The sequence below is a fragment of the Chaetomium globosum genome, genomic scaffold (assembly GCF_000143365.1).
Source record: "Chaetomium globosum CBS 148.51 scaffold_1 genomic scaffold, whole genome shotgun sequence".
Taxonomy (NCBI): Eukaryota; Fungi; Ascomycota; class Sordariomycetes; order Sordariales; family Chaetomiaceae; genus Chaetomium; species Chaetomium globosum.
This window is the reverse complement of record NT_165976.1, coordinates 5,873,656-5,889,350: the sequence shown is the minus strand read 5'-3', so window position 1 is coordinate 5,889,350 and position 15,695 is coordinate 5,873,656. Positions and strand designations below refer to the sequence as shown.

General features: G+C 56.3%; 6 protein-coding genes across 6 annotated transcripts; 2 read left to right on the top strand and 4 right to left on the bottom strand.

Annotated features, from left to right (window-relative positions):
- Positions 1-647: 647 nt before the first annotated feature.
- Positions 648-4,139, bottom strand: CHGG_01901 (uncharacterized protein; the record flags this gene model as incomplete). The annotated part of the gene is made up of 1 exon (XM_001221121.1): positions 648-4,139. The coding sequence occupies one exon, from the start codon at positions 4,137-4,139 to the stop codon at positions 648-650; it is 3,492 nt and encodes a 1,163-aa protein (XP_001221122.1).
- A 747-nt stretch (positions 4,140-4,886) lies between these two features.
- Positions 4,887-5,920, bottom strand: CHGG_01900 (uncharacterized protein; the record flags this gene model as incomplete). Its single annotated transcript, XM_001221120.1, has 3 exons — positions 4,887-5,126; positions 5,180-5,720; positions 5,787-5,920. The coding sequence occupies 3 exons, from the start codon at positions 5,918-5,920 to the stop codon at positions 4,887-4,889; spliced, it is 915 nt and encodes a 304-aa protein (XP_001221121.1).
- A 2,258-nt stretch (positions 5,921-8,178) lies between these two features.
- Positions 8,179-8,923, top strand: CHGG_01899 (uncharacterized protein; the record flags this gene model as incomplete). The annotated part of the gene is made up of 3 exons (XM_001221119.1): positions 8,179-8,278; positions 8,348-8,424; positions 8,525-8,923. The coding sequence occupies 3 exons, from the start codon at positions 8,179-8,181 to the stop codon at positions 8,921-8,923; spliced, it is 576 nt and encodes a 191-aa protein (XP_001221120.1).
- A 1,388-nt stretch (positions 8,924-10,311) lies between these two features.
- On the top strand, positions 10,312-11,787 carry CHGG_01898 (uncharacterized protein; the record flags this gene model as incomplete). The annotated part of the gene is made up of 4 exons (XM_001221118.1): positions 10,312-10,330; positions 10,453-10,562; positions 10,661-10,722; positions 10,998-11,787. The coding sequence occupies 4 exons, from the start codon at positions 10,312-10,314 to the stop codon at positions 11,785-11,787; spliced, it is 981 nt and encodes a 326-aa protein (XP_001221119.1).
- Positions 11,788-12,286: 499 nt separating this feature from the next.
- CHGG_01897 (uncharacterized protein) lies at positions 12,287-13,389 on the bottom strand (the record flags this gene model as incomplete). The annotated part of the gene is made up of 2 exons (XM_001221117.1): positions 12,287-12,350; positions 12,434-13,389. The coding sequence occupies 2 exons, from the start codon at positions 13,387-13,389 to the stop codon at positions 12,287-12,289; spliced, it is 1,020 nt and encodes a 339-aa protein (XP_001221118.1).
- Positions 13,390-14,227: 838 nt separating this feature from the next.
- CHGG_01896 (uncharacterized protein) lies at positions 14,228-15,546 on the bottom strand (the record flags this gene model as incomplete). Its single annotated transcript, XM_001221116.1, has 2 exons — positions 14,228-14,753; positions 14,831-15,546. The coding sequence occupies 2 exons, from the start codon at positions 15,544-15,546 to the stop codon at positions 14,228-14,230; spliced, it is 1,242 nt and encodes a 413-aa protein (XP_001221117.1).
- Between the last annotated feature and the right edge of the window lie 149 nt (positions 15,547-15,695).

Sequence of the window (15,695 nt, the reverse complement as noted above, 5' to 3'; positions counted from 1 at the left end):
CTCCCTTTGACTTGACGTGGACATCGGTATCTGGTACCCCCGTCGTGGCTCGGTGTCAAGAGGGCCAGACGGTCTCACATTATTTCAGCTTGAAAAGGCAGCTCGCTGTTCGGTTAGTTAGGTGAAGAGAATAGGACAGCAGACACCCAACACAAAGCCAAGACAATATTGAACTGAGTTCAGTGCCTTGGCAAGGAGCTGGCGTGGACGCACAATGCATACAATCGAAGCCAGCGGGTCTCAGTGATGCCCGATCTCAAGTCTCACCACTTTGATGACACAGTGACCCGTTTCGAAGACCGCCGAGCTGAAGAGCGAGGGGGCTGAAGGTGGAAAGTTTGAGCAGAGAACAAAGAGGATTTCAATTCTTCCCCCACCTCGAACCGCGCCCTACGGGGCGCTCTAATATGCAAATTGAGACGTAACTCCTTGACTATAATCTCAGCCGGTGATGGACCGGACCCCTTAGACCAAACATTGCCCGTTGCAAGCCAAGCCCACAGTACTCCAACGAGACCCCGAACCCAAGCACGCAAAGTAGAGATGCGAAAATAAACAAACGCCTTCAGCCCGCCCATCCCAATCAATGCTTGACAGCAGCCCAAATACACCCCCACCCTCCAACGCAACAAATACAGCAAGCAAACTCATTCTTCAAACCCCTCCCACTCCCCTCTGCTTTCCCCTGTCACATTGACCTCCGCTCTCAACAGGCCACTCAACACAGTGACGTCAACACCATCGCCCTCCATCAGCTGACCGGCCTGCTTCTGCCCCTCGAGGACGTCATGGAGGCGATACAGATGACCGCTCTTGGCCTCGAGCTCGCCCTGCAGGCGCTTGATGTCACCCATGACGCGTCTCCGCTCACGCATGCCGAGTGACTTGTCCAGGGCGAAGTACACCTCGTTGAGCCGCTTGAGCTCGATTTGGAGGTGGTCGATCTCGTCCTGCGTTTCCTTGATCAGGACGGCAAGCGCCTCGCCGGGAGCCATGGCCGGGCGGACGGTGGGGTCTTCAGGGTGCTGCTGGGTGTGCTGTTGGTCAGCTGGGAGGCGGTCCGAGACTGGAATGGGTTTCTCGGCGGAGACAATCTTCTTGCCGCGCCGCACGTCTTCTGGGGTGATGAAGATTTTGTTGGCGGTTGGTGCAGCGGCAGAGGCGGGCTTCTCGCCGCCGTGGGCGGCGATTCGCACGCAAATGTTGCAGTTTACAGAGTTGTGTTTGCAGATGCCATCCAGCAAGCGGCGAGCGTCCTTGCTCAACGACGGGATGGCCTCTTGCGGCAGGTCCTGGGCGGTGCCCTGCTTGAGACCCTCGAGTGTTGTGTCGGGCATGAAGAAGGCAGAGGTTAGACTGGGCTCCGTCGCTTCACGGCCGGCTTCAGAGTTGCGGCGGAGATGGGGTTCTGCGCGCGGGAGTTCTTGAGTGTTACCCATAGACGACCTGCGGGTGCGCGCGTTGTTGAAAGTCTCGTCCTCCACATGATGGCTGGCAACGCTCAGCGCAGATTTGACGCTAAAACGACCAGTATCCTCAAACTGACTAGACTTCTTGAGGATACTAGGAAGCTGGGCCTTTTGCGGGGCAAACCTGGAAGGGACGCCGCTATCAGACTTGCTCCTTTGAAGTGTCGGAGGAAGCGAAGGCAGGGAATGAGTGGTAATGTCAGCATCCTGCTGCACTCGTTTCTGAAGCTCTCGATAGGTGTGCCTCAGCTTGACGATTTCGCCCTCCATAACACTCGCGAAGTCAGAGTCCTCCTCAGTCAAGTGGAGCTCTCTGGTAAGGTCGTCGTCGACGACGTTGATGTTGACGGCGCTGCTCTTTCCTGTCATCTCATCGGTTGTTGCCTGGACGTCTTTTGGTTCAATAATGCGGGTCATTTTGGTTGATTTCCCAGTGAACTCTTGCTCCGCGATCTCGCTGATTCTGTTGGACAGGCGCTTGACTTTCTGGACGGCTGCCTCTCGGCGCTCGAGTTTTTTCCGGAGAGCCGCTTCTCTCTGTTTGAAATCGTCGTCTAAGCGGATGCAGTCGTCGGCATCTTCGTTGACCACGTGCTTCGAGATGAATTGGTCCACCTTATTCCTTTCGTCGGCCCACTGCCCCCTCAATTCCTCGTGGCCTGAGCGAAGGCGCCGGTTCTCATTCCGCAGCCGCTCATTGTCGAGGGAGAGGTCCAAGTTCTGTTCCTTGAGAGAACGAATCCGACCTTCCCCGGCGCTGATCTCGCTCTCCCTTTGGTTTAGCTCGGCAGCTTGCTCTTCTACCCTGATTTGGAGATGCTCGGCTTCGGCTTGGAGCTCAGCGTTCAGCTCAAGGACAGCTGTATTTGTTGTCAAGCCTTGGATGTTATCGAGCATCTTGTCTCGGGAGCTGATTCCCTTCTTCAGATCGGTGATATGCTGGTCCCGCGCGGCGACCTGTGCCTGCAGTTTCTTGTTTTCCTTGTAATAGGTGTCACTGTTGCGCTCCATGCTGGCATGGTCTTGTGAAATATGCCGCTTCTCCTCCTGCAAAGCCTCGTACTGCTTGCGAACCGAGGCAAGCTCCTCGCGAGTGATGCGGAGGTCTTTTTGTACCCCACCGAGTTCCCGGCGGAGCTTGTCGTTTTCGGCGGTCAGGGTTTTGTTGTTTTGAAGGGCAGAGTCGCGTTGGTGCTTGAGAGTCTGGTTTTCAGAGAGTAGGGCTTCGTTCTCGAGCTGCAATTCTTCCCTCTCCTGAAGTAAATGCAGAGAGGACTCGAGGTCCTTCTGTGTGGCCTCAAGCTCGGCGTGGAGTTTGGTAGCGCGCTCGCGGGCAACGGAGGCTTGGTGCAAGGCTTCATCACGTTCTGCCGCGAGGGCGGCACTGTGAATGTCATTGACGCCGACCTGCCTACTAGCCTGGTCAAGACGATCCCGCAGCTGCGCAATCTCGTATTCTAGATCGTCGTTATGCCCAACGCTGCGCCTGAATGAGGCATCGGATTCTGAACCAATGGCACTATCCGAAAGCTTCCGGGTCTTGAGCCTCTTAAGCTCGCCTTGAAGCTGGTTGACTTCCCGCTGCAGCTTCTCGGCTTCGAGTTGAAGCATTGCGTCGTGGTCATGGAGTTCGCGGACTTCTTCCTGGAGCTTATCCATAGAAACAAACATTTCCTCGTCTTCCTTGGTGATTCCGACCGCGTGGATCTCGTCATGGTCCCTTCCGTATTTATCCAGTCGGACGCCTGACTTGTCCGACTTGACAAAGACGGGAACGCCGTTCTTCATCGTGCTAAATTTGAGAGTTCCGGACGTCCAGTCTGGGAGATGGCGGAAAGATGGTAGAAAGAAAGAGCGACTAGTGGGGGTAATCATGCTGTTGTCGAGCGCGAGTGCGTGGGCTGGAGTGTCATAACTGGGGCGGGCGGATGGGGAACGTTTCGGGGTGACATCGCGCTTGGTGGTTTGCTTTTCGGTGCGGATTTTCGACGCCATGTCCTGGAGAGAGCGCTTTCCGGCCTCGGGGGCAACCGTGACTTCTGGCTCGACAGGTGCAAAACGAGACCGGCGGGAGGCCGAGGCAGGCCGCGCGGGTGAGAGGGAGAGAATGGTGGAGGCGTCGGACTCGTTCTCAACACGTGCTTGAAGGTCGGCGCGGAAGCGCTTCCTCTTCATCTCGGCCATATCTTCAAATGTGTTCTCGCCGGCGCGTTCCTGGGCCGGGGGTATGTTCTCCTTCCCACCCGGGGAGGCAGAAACGGGCCTAAGTGGCGCGACCATGTCGCCGGTCTGAGTGAAAGTCATATTATCCTTGGTTAGGAGGCCGGTCCATTCCGGAAAGGTGCGGGCAATTGCCGAGGTGTTGAGAACCGCATCCATCTGCTTGGAACCGAAGCGGCCTGACCTCGAGGCGTGTCTCTTGGATGCAGCTTGGAATTCCTCGCTGAAGCGACGGGTGCCTTCGCCGTCGGGGCTAAATGAAAAGTCGGAGAGATTCTGGGAGAGCTCTTCGGTGGTGGTGCTGACCGTGTCGTGGGAGCCGGTTGATGAGGGTGGTGAGCTGAAAGGGTTCTGATGCATACGATGTTGAAGCATCTCTTTTCTAAGCCTAGAAATATGCTTGGGTCTGCTAGTGGCATGATTGCCTCTAGTATTGCTGTTGATATCCATGGTGAGCCTGCCGAGAGCGCGTCGAGCGCGACAATGGTCAACAGGGGGGTGAACCGGCAGCAGCAGCAGGTGCAATCGAGGGTAGGTAGACGAGGGCTACCGCCAATTGAAGCGACGCCGACGTCGGTGCGCTGCGGCAAATTGGAAGACGGAGCTAGAAGGTGCGGTTGATGTTGAGCTCAGACTAAGATTGCATGATATTCGTATGGTGAGGTTGTGTTTTCCGCAGAGCTGTGAGGAAACAATGGGAGGCGGAAGTCGCGAGTTGACCTGGCAGTTGTGGTTGACTTGGAGGCAAGGACGCGATCGGACTCCATTTGTTTACATGCAGGGGTCAAAATACTCGAAGTGGGGCATCAACTGTGGTGGGGCCCTGAACGTGGCCGCTCTATGCGCTCATTGGCAGGCCGCTGTTGTGCACCTGTCGTCTCACCCGCACTTTTGGCTGAAGCTCCATTTGTATTGACACCTGGAAGCTGTCGAATTGAAGGTTTGGGTGACCTCGAGATACTGCTATTGTCGAAATACGGTGCCTGAAATGGCGCCTAAAATCTATCATTGCAAAATTACATGGCTTGCTCGGCTAGATCGTCTCGTTCTTGTCGCTCATACACACACACGGACCATGCCGTTTTCGCCTGGCCCTAACAATATCACAACCGTCCCCCATCCCTTGGCTTGCGATAGAGCCGGGCTCTGTTACCTATGGTGCCTTTACTTCCATGGATCAGCCGCATTAGTTGTTGCTCAGCGTTCTCCAGCAAGCCTCCTAGCCTGAACCTCTCCAAGCGCCTTCGTCCCGCTCAACACAGCGACTGCGCCGACCACGCCCATGACCGGAAGCACCTGGAATAGGTTCCAGGTGGTGTAGTACATGAAGAAGACAAACTCCATCGCCATGATCGAGCCGAAAAAGGCGGCATGCGACAGCGGTGCCACACCAAGAGCTTTGGACAGGTGGTTGAGGTTCCCGCCAAGAGTAGCCCACTGTTGGAAGGTGTCAGTATCGCCGCGCGAGTAGTTTGGCGGGTGTGACTTACGCTAATTAGCAGCGCCGGCAAGGCAGCAGCCACGGCCAACCCAAATGCGAGCGAGACGACCTTAGGCGGGCTCTTCGCGTCAGGACGGAAGATGTGGTGGATCTCGGGCTGTTTGCCATAACGCAGGGGTTCCTCGTAGGCGGGGGGTGGCGCGTTGGCATCCTGCTCGACCTTGACCTCAAAAACCGGAGCGTCGAGCCCTTGCGAAGAGCCAAAGGAGGCGAGGACAACGGATGCCTTGAGAGGTTTGGCCGCGATGCGCAACTGGACGGGGAGGTCCTTCTGCGACTGTGCGAGAGTATCAGTAATTGTATCCCCCTTCTGTAAACCAGGCGCCCTTACAATCTGAACGGTCGCCTTCCCACTCTCCTTAACAGTCAGTGGAAAGGGCGCTTCGAGCCCCGTGTCCTGTTCCTGCAGCACGAGGAATGCCTGGTGCGGGCGCTTCCCGGCGCCATTGTCCTTGGCCGTTAGGACGAGCTTCAGTGTACTGGTGGTTCCGAGGGAGACTGGTTTCGCAAGAGGGCTGTTTTGATTAAGCCTAAAAGAAAAAAGGTATAGTTAGCATCTGTCAGCGTCAGAAAATTCGGTGTGCAATGCGGCGTACTTCTCTTTAACAGATTCACCCTTCTTTGCGGCAATCTGAATGCTGCCGTCGCCGAACCCCCAACCGGAAGCGGCCTGCGCAACGCCCGCCGCAAGCAACAAAAGCGCCGGGGCAATTGATTGTGTAAACCGCATTGTGGGTGGTTGTCGTGGCAGGAATGCTTGCCCGTCTGGAGAGCAGCGAGTAAACAGCAAGGCTGACGACGGTTGCTTCCGAAACTCTGGACACTTGTTCAGCTCAAGCTCCATGCACGGCTTGACTTGGCAAGGCGCACGGGCCAGATCATCATCCACTTGAGCTAGTCCTAATTAGGCTAACTCGTAGAAGGGCTTGGCGATCGATTCCATGAACACCAAACCGAAGTTCAAACCTTCCAGAACGGGGCATCTTGCGATATCACGAAAAATGACAGTGGCACAGCATCTCCACAGAAAAATAGTGTTTTCATGTCCCTTCCAGACGTCAACCACGACAAGAAGTTATATTCGACTCGGCTGAATATTCCAGCTTTCACTTTGAAGTTCCACTCCTATGTATGAGGGCGACCATCATCCGCAAGGACCTGTTTGTGTGTTTGGTCGCGTATTACAGAACGAGGCAGGTCCAACCTGGAAGTGGTGCGCAAACAAGGGCACTGACTGGCCAGTTGGTGGCAGATAACTCCATACCTCCATTCGAGGTGTTGGGGTTGCACAGCGGCTCTGCGACCTCACTGGCACGCAACAGCGGGAATGAGGTAAACATTCGGGGCATTGGCCCTCTCTCAGCGTTTTTGTCCGTCAATTGGTTGCTTCCATTGGAAGACCCCACCATCTGCAGCTCTCCCGCTGCAGGCATCCCTCCCCTCAACTTCATCACCCCACAGCCGGACATCCGGGGACACAATGAAGTCAATCGGACTACCAATACTTTGAGATGAAAAACAATCCGATATCTTGAGCCACAATCAAGATGGAAGAGGCGGCGTGTGGCAAAGGCATGAGCATGGATGAGAGAGATACGAGACTCGACGGTTGGGTGTTGGGAGCGTGGGACTTTTTAGGCGGGGTTTCTCGTATGGAACACTGCATGCAACCCTCCCTGCACCAGTCGGCATATCAGAAACAATGGCACTTACATACCAAAAACGGGCAACTTGCCGCCTAACGCCGCCATCTTCCTATCGCACCGCAGACGCCGGCTGCAGTAAGGAATCCTGTTCTGACGAGAGAAGGGGAATACCTACGCCCTCGCTCGGAATATAAACACCTAGTGTGATTCAGATGGCATCCCTCGGGGGTACTTGGCCCACAAGGCACAGAGCTTTCCCCGTTTGGCGCAGCCTCTTCTGTGCCGTCTCCGAGCCGTTGCTCGAGGCACAAATAGATTCGCAGCTGGGGAGTGCCGCACAGGCAACCAGATGAATGAGCACCACAACAACAACCTGGGGGATGCGCCGACAGGTTCTGTGAAGCACACGACAGTCGGGTGGATGGGAAAGCAGCTGTTCCGTCCAATCTGAGAGGTGGTGGAGCCCCTGGAGTGATGGCACCGGCCTGGGCCATTCTGGACCACCAATCCTCAAGACTCGACCGTTGACCACATCGGAACAAAACTTGATGGTGGATGCGCGATTCCGATTGCTTTTGCATCGTCCGAGACAAAATGGTCATGGAAATCCGTGCCACAAGCGCCGCTACGGGCCCAACCTCCTTCCGATCCTTTTCGCCAGTCCCCATTGCCAGGGCTGCATCACGGAGTGCTCACTCGGCGTTTGACTTGCTGATCCCTGCGGCGGAGCGAACACGGCGAGAAGACAGGGATGGGGAGCTTCGACCTATCACGAGTGCTTCTTCTTGATTGAACTTCCAAAGCCGGCCAATCCGGTGCAGGCAGCAACCTCGGGAGCTTCCCATGGCATCCACTCTGGATCCGGGGTTGCTGGGAGTGCTTCCCTTTTTATCATGCCAGCTCGCGTTTTTTCCTTCCGCGCCGTTCTCATCATCCTTGATCCCCTCAAAGAGCTGCGTCCTCCCCTCGTTTGAAGGACATCAGTCGCCGGGCACTTAATTCCTCTTCTCGCCTTCGTTTTCACTTCACATTTTTCAACTCCCCATTTTTCAAGCTCCCCTCTGTCTCGCTGTAATTGTCTAATTTCTCTGTATCTAATCCGCTCCCCCCTTTTACGAGGTCTCACTTCGGATCTACACCGACTGTAAGTCAGACCCTCCACAGAGGAATGATAATCGTCTCTGCGGCAACTTGAGGCTGGCTGTCTGTCTCATTGTTCATTTTTATGTCTGGGCCGCTCACATAACTTTTGTTCAGACAGCCATCGGTCGTCTGTCCATAATTCTCACCTTTGCAACTCCTGCTCCTCGGCCTCCAGCGGATCACCATATCATCCTTAACCATGGTTTCCTTCCGGACAACTTTCTTGGCCTTCATGGGTGCCGTGGCCGTCTCGGCCGACTACTGGGTCGACCCTGAGACCGTGCCCGACTACCTCAAGAGTAGGCTTGGAATCCGTACCGTCCCCTAGAGGAGCATGAGCTGACAGCCATTACAGAGGCGTGGTGCAGCGACCAGCGCAGCATGTGCAAGCCGATTTGCCTCGAAACTTCGAGTGGCGATCCCCAGGTCAACACCTGCGATTCCCGTACGTGGAAACCCCGCCAGCTCGCAGGCCACGCTTGCGCTTGCGCGTGTGGTCGCGTGACGCGATTGAACCCGACGCTGACAACCCTCTCCACCTACAGGAAACCCTCACATACGGCTGCGTGTGCAGCGACGGCAAGCAGCCCAACGTGACAGAGTACACCCTGACGCTGCCGTATCACGTCTGCACGGCCTGGGGCACCGCGTGCGTGGCAGACTGCGGATCAAACAACAAGTGCGCATCCGACTGCCGCGAGAAGCACCCCTGCGGCGCCCAGACCCCGACCCGCGTCAACGACACCTCCTCTACCACCGCTGCCGTGCCCGCCGCCACCTCCACCGCCCCCCCGGCGGACCAGGCCTACGACGGCCTTGCTGACGGCTCCGGCGGCAACAACGACGACGACAAGAATGCTGCCGGGTCGCTGCGGTTCGCAAATTCGTACGGCTTGGCTGTCGTGGCCGGCGGGTTGTTCGCCGGGTTCGCCGTCCTGCTCTAAGAGATCACGTTGGGATCAAGTTGAGTTGTTCGCGTGTGTGTGGTTGATATCTGCATATCAACGCGCGGCGGCTAGGGACCTAAATTGACGATCCGGGGAAACCGAGATCTGCCGCCCGAGCCATTGGTGGAACCATGTTGGCGGAAAACGGCGGATCGCCAATCGACCCAACCGCGAACGGTGTTAGTCATGGTTATTTTTTAATGTCGGCTTCTGGAGTCCGATGCATCATTGGGTATTGGGTAATTATTGCATTAATGGTTTAAGAATGAAGAATCAAGTCCATCAATTTGGCACATCTTCAGGTGCCCTGCCAAGTGGGTGACAAAATAATCGAGCCACAGAACCCGGTCATTTCATACTAAATGCGGTTAGCGGTCCGCTCTCCTACAAAATATTTGCAGCAGGATCAACACCAACCTTCAGGGGTAGATGCCTTGTTTTTTGGTCGCGATTACGTCGTCAATCACGATGTAAATAAAAAAAGGTATTGTAAAATCCTACAGCAAACATTAGATCTTGATGGCAAAATGAGCGGTAATTAGATAGAATTGGGACTACAAATGACTGTGATGTTCAAGATACTGCTGGTTTGGTGGTGATGAATTTTCTGTAGGAGTGGTCTGTGTGGCTCGATTATTTTGTTACCCACTTGCCTGCGTACTCGCTCCAATGTCAATTGGCAATCGTTGCTGCAGGACGACTCGCCACCGCCACCGATCAACTGTCCAGCTGTTTCGATGACCGGCCTTCCTGGCCCTGCGCCAGGCACGTGAAAGGTACACGAGTAAAGAATCTTGGATAAACGCCGTTGGAAAGTCGCAGTTGCCGAATCGAACCCAACCATTTCTCCGCTCAAAAACTAACATGCCCCATCTGTAAAGACGGTTACAAACAAACAGGCGATTTAAGGTAATGGGCAATGAGCTTCACCGCCAGACCGCGAGACCGCCTACAAGCTCATCATTTTCACGTGTTAGGCTAACATTGGTGTGGATCCTCAATCGCCACCTTGATTGGAGATTTGATTCGCGACAGGCTTCGGTAGGTCTTGTCTCAACAAGATACCTTGATTGCGAAAACTTCCGCCGTCGGCGCAGTACCTGTGGAACCGACAACGTCGCTTGGCCTGACATACACAGTATAGTGACCTTCATCTACCAAAAGACCTCACGCATCTGCTCGTTGTGCTAGGCTAGCTATCACGAAACCTTTTCTCTCCTTTGTTCGACCTCCTTCGCAGATCCAGGGTCTCGGCCAGATTGCTCAAATTTCCCGTGTCTAACCCCCTTCCAAAAGCGCATATCCATCATCGCCCATCCTACGCGCCGCAGAGCAAACTCATTCAAAGCCGGTTTTGCTCGCGTTGTCCAACCCGGCAGCCGACCATGGCTCCCGACAACAGCAGTTCGTCAAGCCCCACCCCTGCCCTCCCGCTGTCAGACTTCCTGCATCTGCTGGGGTCCAGAGGAACGAACGAGAATGTGTCGACGTCACAATTCGCTAACAATGGTGCCGCAACTCAACAGAAAGAGCAGTCGCCGAGTGCGTCTCCGATGACGCGCTTATCCACCTCAAATCGTACAAGTACTCGGCCGTCGACAAGTCGCCGATATCCCACTACATCCTACGACCATACGTACGCCTGCCCCGCCCCCGCCCTCCAAGTTCGGCGCTCTATGCGACAACTTCAGTATCGATGGCGAGAGAGAGGACATTGCTAAAATATGGGAACAGTGGAACGCCTTTGTCGAGCTATTGCCGCTATGGCTAGCCCCGAATATGGTGACCCTACTCGGGTTCATATGCATCCTCTTCAATGTCGGCCTGTTGATAGTCATGATGCCGGATCTCGAAGGACCAGTAAGGCCACTTGCCGCCGCGCATTCCGCAGTGCCTAGCTGACCTTCCTAGGCACCACCATGGGTATACTACAGCTTCGCCTTCGGCCCTATTCATGTACCAGACCTTCGACAACGTCGACGGCAAGCAGGCCCGCCGCACCGGCACCTCGAGTGGCCTCGGCGAGCTCTTCGACCACGGCATCGACAGCCTTAAACTGCACCCTCGCCAGCCTCCTCGAGACGGCTGCCATGGGCCTAGGCACCTCCAAGTCAGGCGTCTTCACTGCGCTCTGCCCATGCCTCCCCATGTTCTTCTCCACCTGGGAAACCTACCACACCCACACGCTCTACCTCGGCGTCATCAACGGGCCGACCGAGGGCCTCCTGCTCGCGTGCACGTTCATGATTCTCTCAGGCTACTACGGTCCGGCCATCTGGACCGAGCCCCTCACCAAACTCCTCGGCCCGCGCATTTCGATGCTCGGCGCCCTGGGTGTCTCCGACGAGGTGCTCGACCACCTCTCGATCCGTGACCTGTGGGTGACCGTCATCGTGCTCTCGCTGCTCTTCACGCACATCCCCTTCTGCATCAACAACGTCGTCAAGGCCCGGCGCGCAAAGGGCCTGCCCGTGGCCCCCGTGTTCCTCGAGTGGACCCCCATGGTCGTCTACACCCTCTCCATCGGCGCGTGGCTCTACTCGCCCTATTCCACCATCTGCTCGGAGAACCACCTCGTCATGTTCTGCATCATAATGAGCTTCGTCTTCGGCCGCATGACTACCAAGATGATCCTCGCCCACCTCACTCGCCAGCCGTTTCCCTACTGGACCGTCATGCTGTGGCCGCTCGTCGGCGGCGCCGTACTCGGGAATCTGCCCCGGTTCGGCCTCCCTGCCGTCAAAAGCGAGGTCGAGTACCTGTACCTGGTCGGGTACCGATCTTCTCGGCCGTCGTGTACTTCCGGTGGGCGTGGCTGGACACGACCAGCATCTGCAAGTTCCTGGGGATCAACTGCCTGACTATTCCCCGCGAGAAGCAGCTGCAAAACAAGGCGCAAAACCAGGGGATCCTGAACGGCGCACCAAATGGGGGGCGGAAGGTGGACTAAACGGTTACGAAAAAGAGATGAGAAATAAAAAGGGGTTTTGATATGATAAAAGACTAGTTGGGGGGGAAGATCATTCAACATATGAAGTGGCCGCCTAGGGTCAATAATTGTTTGACTTTGGACATTGGGTTTGCATCTGAGCATGGCGTTCTTCGTTTCCGGATGTCGCGGGTATCCATGCATGCATCATGGCCCTTGCTGGCGCGGGCAGGGCAACGCTAGAGAAGCCGGGATTTAATGGCCTATGTATGGGGTTAATTTATAGAGATTTCATATGAATCAAGCACGCTTTCGAACGCATTATCATGTCGAAACAGCGGTGTACTTATTATCCAAGATTATCATTACTTTGAAAGTCGTATCTTCGTTACTCAGCTATGGTGGGTAGGCATAACGTGCCATGCCCAAATTCATGAGAAGAGAAACTCCTTCAGGACGGGCGACCCCGAGAACTCCGGGTTGAGCAGGATACAGCTGTCAAGCAGGAGACAGTCAGCCACGCACTTGTTTCTCTCCCTCCGGATCCTCACCCCAGGGGACGCTAGTGTCGGACTCACTTCAAGAAATACTGCAGCCCGGCCCGCCGCTTCTCGAGGAAGCGCGGGTGAAAGCGCTTCAGCACGCTCTTGGGCGGCAGCGCCGGCACGGCCGCCTCGAAGCTGGGGAAGGTCTGGACTAGCCGCCGGCGGAGGTCGTCAAACTCGGAGTAGCGCTTGCGGATGTTCATGCGGGAGCCCTGTGTGGGAGCAATGTCAGATCCTGCTCTGCTGCTTGTTCTCCATCTCTCGTCCCTCGGCTTTTCTTCCCTCGGCGATGCGAGGGGGGAAGGGAGGGGGACACCTACATTCAACGCCTCGACCCGAATATTCCACACCACAAACGCCCCAATACTCATCGTGCTCCCGTTTACTAGCACATGGTCCGTCACCTGCACGCTGCGCGCCCAGCACGCCCGGTTGCGTTCGCGCCCGTACAGTTCGCTGCTATTGCTCCGCCGCCCAGCATGCTCCCCGTTCCCGTTGCCGTTGCCATTCCTATTATTCGTATTATCATCATCGTCGTCATCCCCCTCGTTATCCTGCAGCGTGATCGCCCCCGGCGGCAGCACCGATTCGGCCGACGCGCTGGAGGCGCCGCGCGCGTGGCCTGGGCCGTGGCCGTGCGGTCCGAGTGGGTGGCTTTGGAGGTGTTGTTCGGCGGCGCGCGCGCTGGACCAGTATGGGGGGATCGAGGCGCTGGGTGATACTACTTTTCCTCCTTCTCCTTCTCCTTCGTCGGTGGATGGGGAGGCGTCGCTGGGGATCGAGGCGGTGTCGTCGTCGTAGGAGGGGAAGAGGGAAGTGCGCGCGGGTGCGGTTTGGGTTGTGTCGTTTATGGGCGTCGGGCTTGGGGGTTCATCGGCGCTTTCACCCGTCTGGTTGCTGTCGGCGTTGCCATTGCGCGAGGGTTCTGGTGGTTGCTCCGCCTGCGCCGGCTGTTGTGGGTGCTGTTCTTGCTCGCTGTCCGGCGCCATTCAGGCCATTCGAGGGAAGCGCTACCTATGAATTCGGTTGAAACGATGGATCGTGTTGCCAAATCGTGGACGGGGGCCTATGATCGTTGCGACTGTTGCGATAATCGCTGTAGTCGTTGCGATACAGACGGGCTCAAGAACAGCGGAAACGGATATCTCGGTAGGCTAAGCACGGAATTGATGGTGTCTGTCTGTACGAGGTAGCTCTTGATATCCGTCGGGTACGATCTGCAAATTTGGAGGTTGTCCGAGGGAGGGTAATCCTGGTAGCTGTGGAAATATAGTTATCCCTTTGGTTGCGCAAACACGGGGCAGTGGAACTTGCAGCATTGTCGCACTCTCGCACTCTCACCAAGACCCCTGCGCTCAACGTCGTCATTGTCAATTGCCCCACACCCGCCCCACAAAGGGCCCTTTCCTGGTGCCAGCAGTTCAGATGATGCTTCGGAATCTGTAGTGGTAACATTATCCTACGGTCATATGATGGAGAAATTCATGAAGTTTCCAAGAATAAACGGCATCCAAGTGTAATACCGCTTCTAAACACTCTATGTTTCTGGGCTCCGAATGACCTGGACGGGGGCCATCCACAATTCAAGATTCAGGGTTAGGGTAGTAGTCGGCTTTCCCGTCTACACAACAACGACCATCTAGCTAACGAGCAGTGAATAATTAGGTATCTACCGCTTTGTGGTGGTAGAAGTTTGCATAGCAAGTTTATTTTAGAGTCGGAAATTATAAAACTGTAGCTGAGATCAGCCAAAACATCTTACATACAATGTCTACATACATACATATCCTCGACCTCTACCCAGTCTTTCGCAGGGCATGGGAGTAGCTAGAGCTCTTCCTTCTCAGAGCTTGCGTGCTTTGCTTTCTCCGCCTCTTGCCTTGCCTCTCCTTCCGGGACATATCCCTCCACGTCCATCCACTCGGCCACAAAAGCCGTCATGATCTTCGCCCAGTCTCTAATGGTCGGCACATCCAGGTGCGCCGCGTCGTCGTCCATGGTATGCCATACGGGCGGGAACGGCGTAGGGATAACATGCAAAATGTCAACGCCCCTCTTCATAAAGGGCACGTGGTCGTCCTCCACAAACCCCCGGAACTTGATCTCTTCCTTCTCACTCTCCGCAAGAAACGACCGCTTCGGCTTCGTCTCGAGCACCCCGAGCCTCCGAAGTCTGCCCTCAATCTTGGCCAGATTTCTGTACGCCCAGTGCGTTGCGGGAAAGTAGGACGGGATATTCGGCTCTGCCGCGCCCAACAAGTCCAGCAACACGAACAGGCTGATCGCCTCCAGAGGCGTCGAGAAGCGGCTCCCAGTATCGTACCGCGTCGTCTCCCACGACTCGGCGAGTGCCCTGTAACGAATCAGCACCTCTTCCCCCACACGCACAAACAAAAGCAACGCGTCAACCCAGCCAACAACAAAACTCACCTCGACCCGTACAAACTATCCGCCGCGCTCCACTGCACCCACGCCTCCTCGCCATCCAACAACAAAATCTGCACACCACTCTCCTCCCCCATCCCCTCCATCCCCTCCTCCACCGTCCCCTCCCACCGCCTCGTCAATGCCTCATCCACCCCCCTCACCACCGCCAGCAACAACGCACACGGCACCGCACTATCCACCGCCCCAACAAACCCCTCCGGCCGGTACAGGCTATCATAATGCGCCGCGAGCGTCAGCCGCGCCACCTCCCCCTCACCACCACCACCACCTTCACCACCGGCGGCCCTCAACCACGGCGGATCGCGCCTCAGAATCAGATTCTGAAAGGGCACGGGCGCGTCGCCCGTCGCGGGGGTGGTCGCCGTGCTGTTGTGCCATTCGACGGTCCAGTCCGGGTGCAGGTGGGCGCGCACGAAGGCGAGGAAGTGCGCCTGCACGCGGGCGTGGCCGGGCGTGCCGGGAACGCGGGGCTGCAGGATGGGGGCGAGCAGCGCGCCGTGGTGGGGGTCGAAGTCGGGGTCGAGGTCGGTGTCGATGTCTGAGGGGGTCCCCGGGGGGGATGATGATGATGATGCGTGGGGTGGGGAGAGGAGGTGGTGCAGGGAGGTGTCGGAGAGGGGGGTGTAGGCGAGGGTGGGGGGGAGGTGGGTGATGGTGGTGGTGAGGAGGACGAGGAGGGAAGGAAGGTGGTGTCTCATTGTGGAGGGTTGCTGCGGGATGCAGCTTGTTGTTGGTGTTGGTGGTGGTGTTGTTTGTGAGTGTGGGTCGAAATCATGCTGGGATATGATTGTAGCCCGTTGGTATGTATGCACCTGATCAATTGACGATTTTATCTCATGATGAGGTT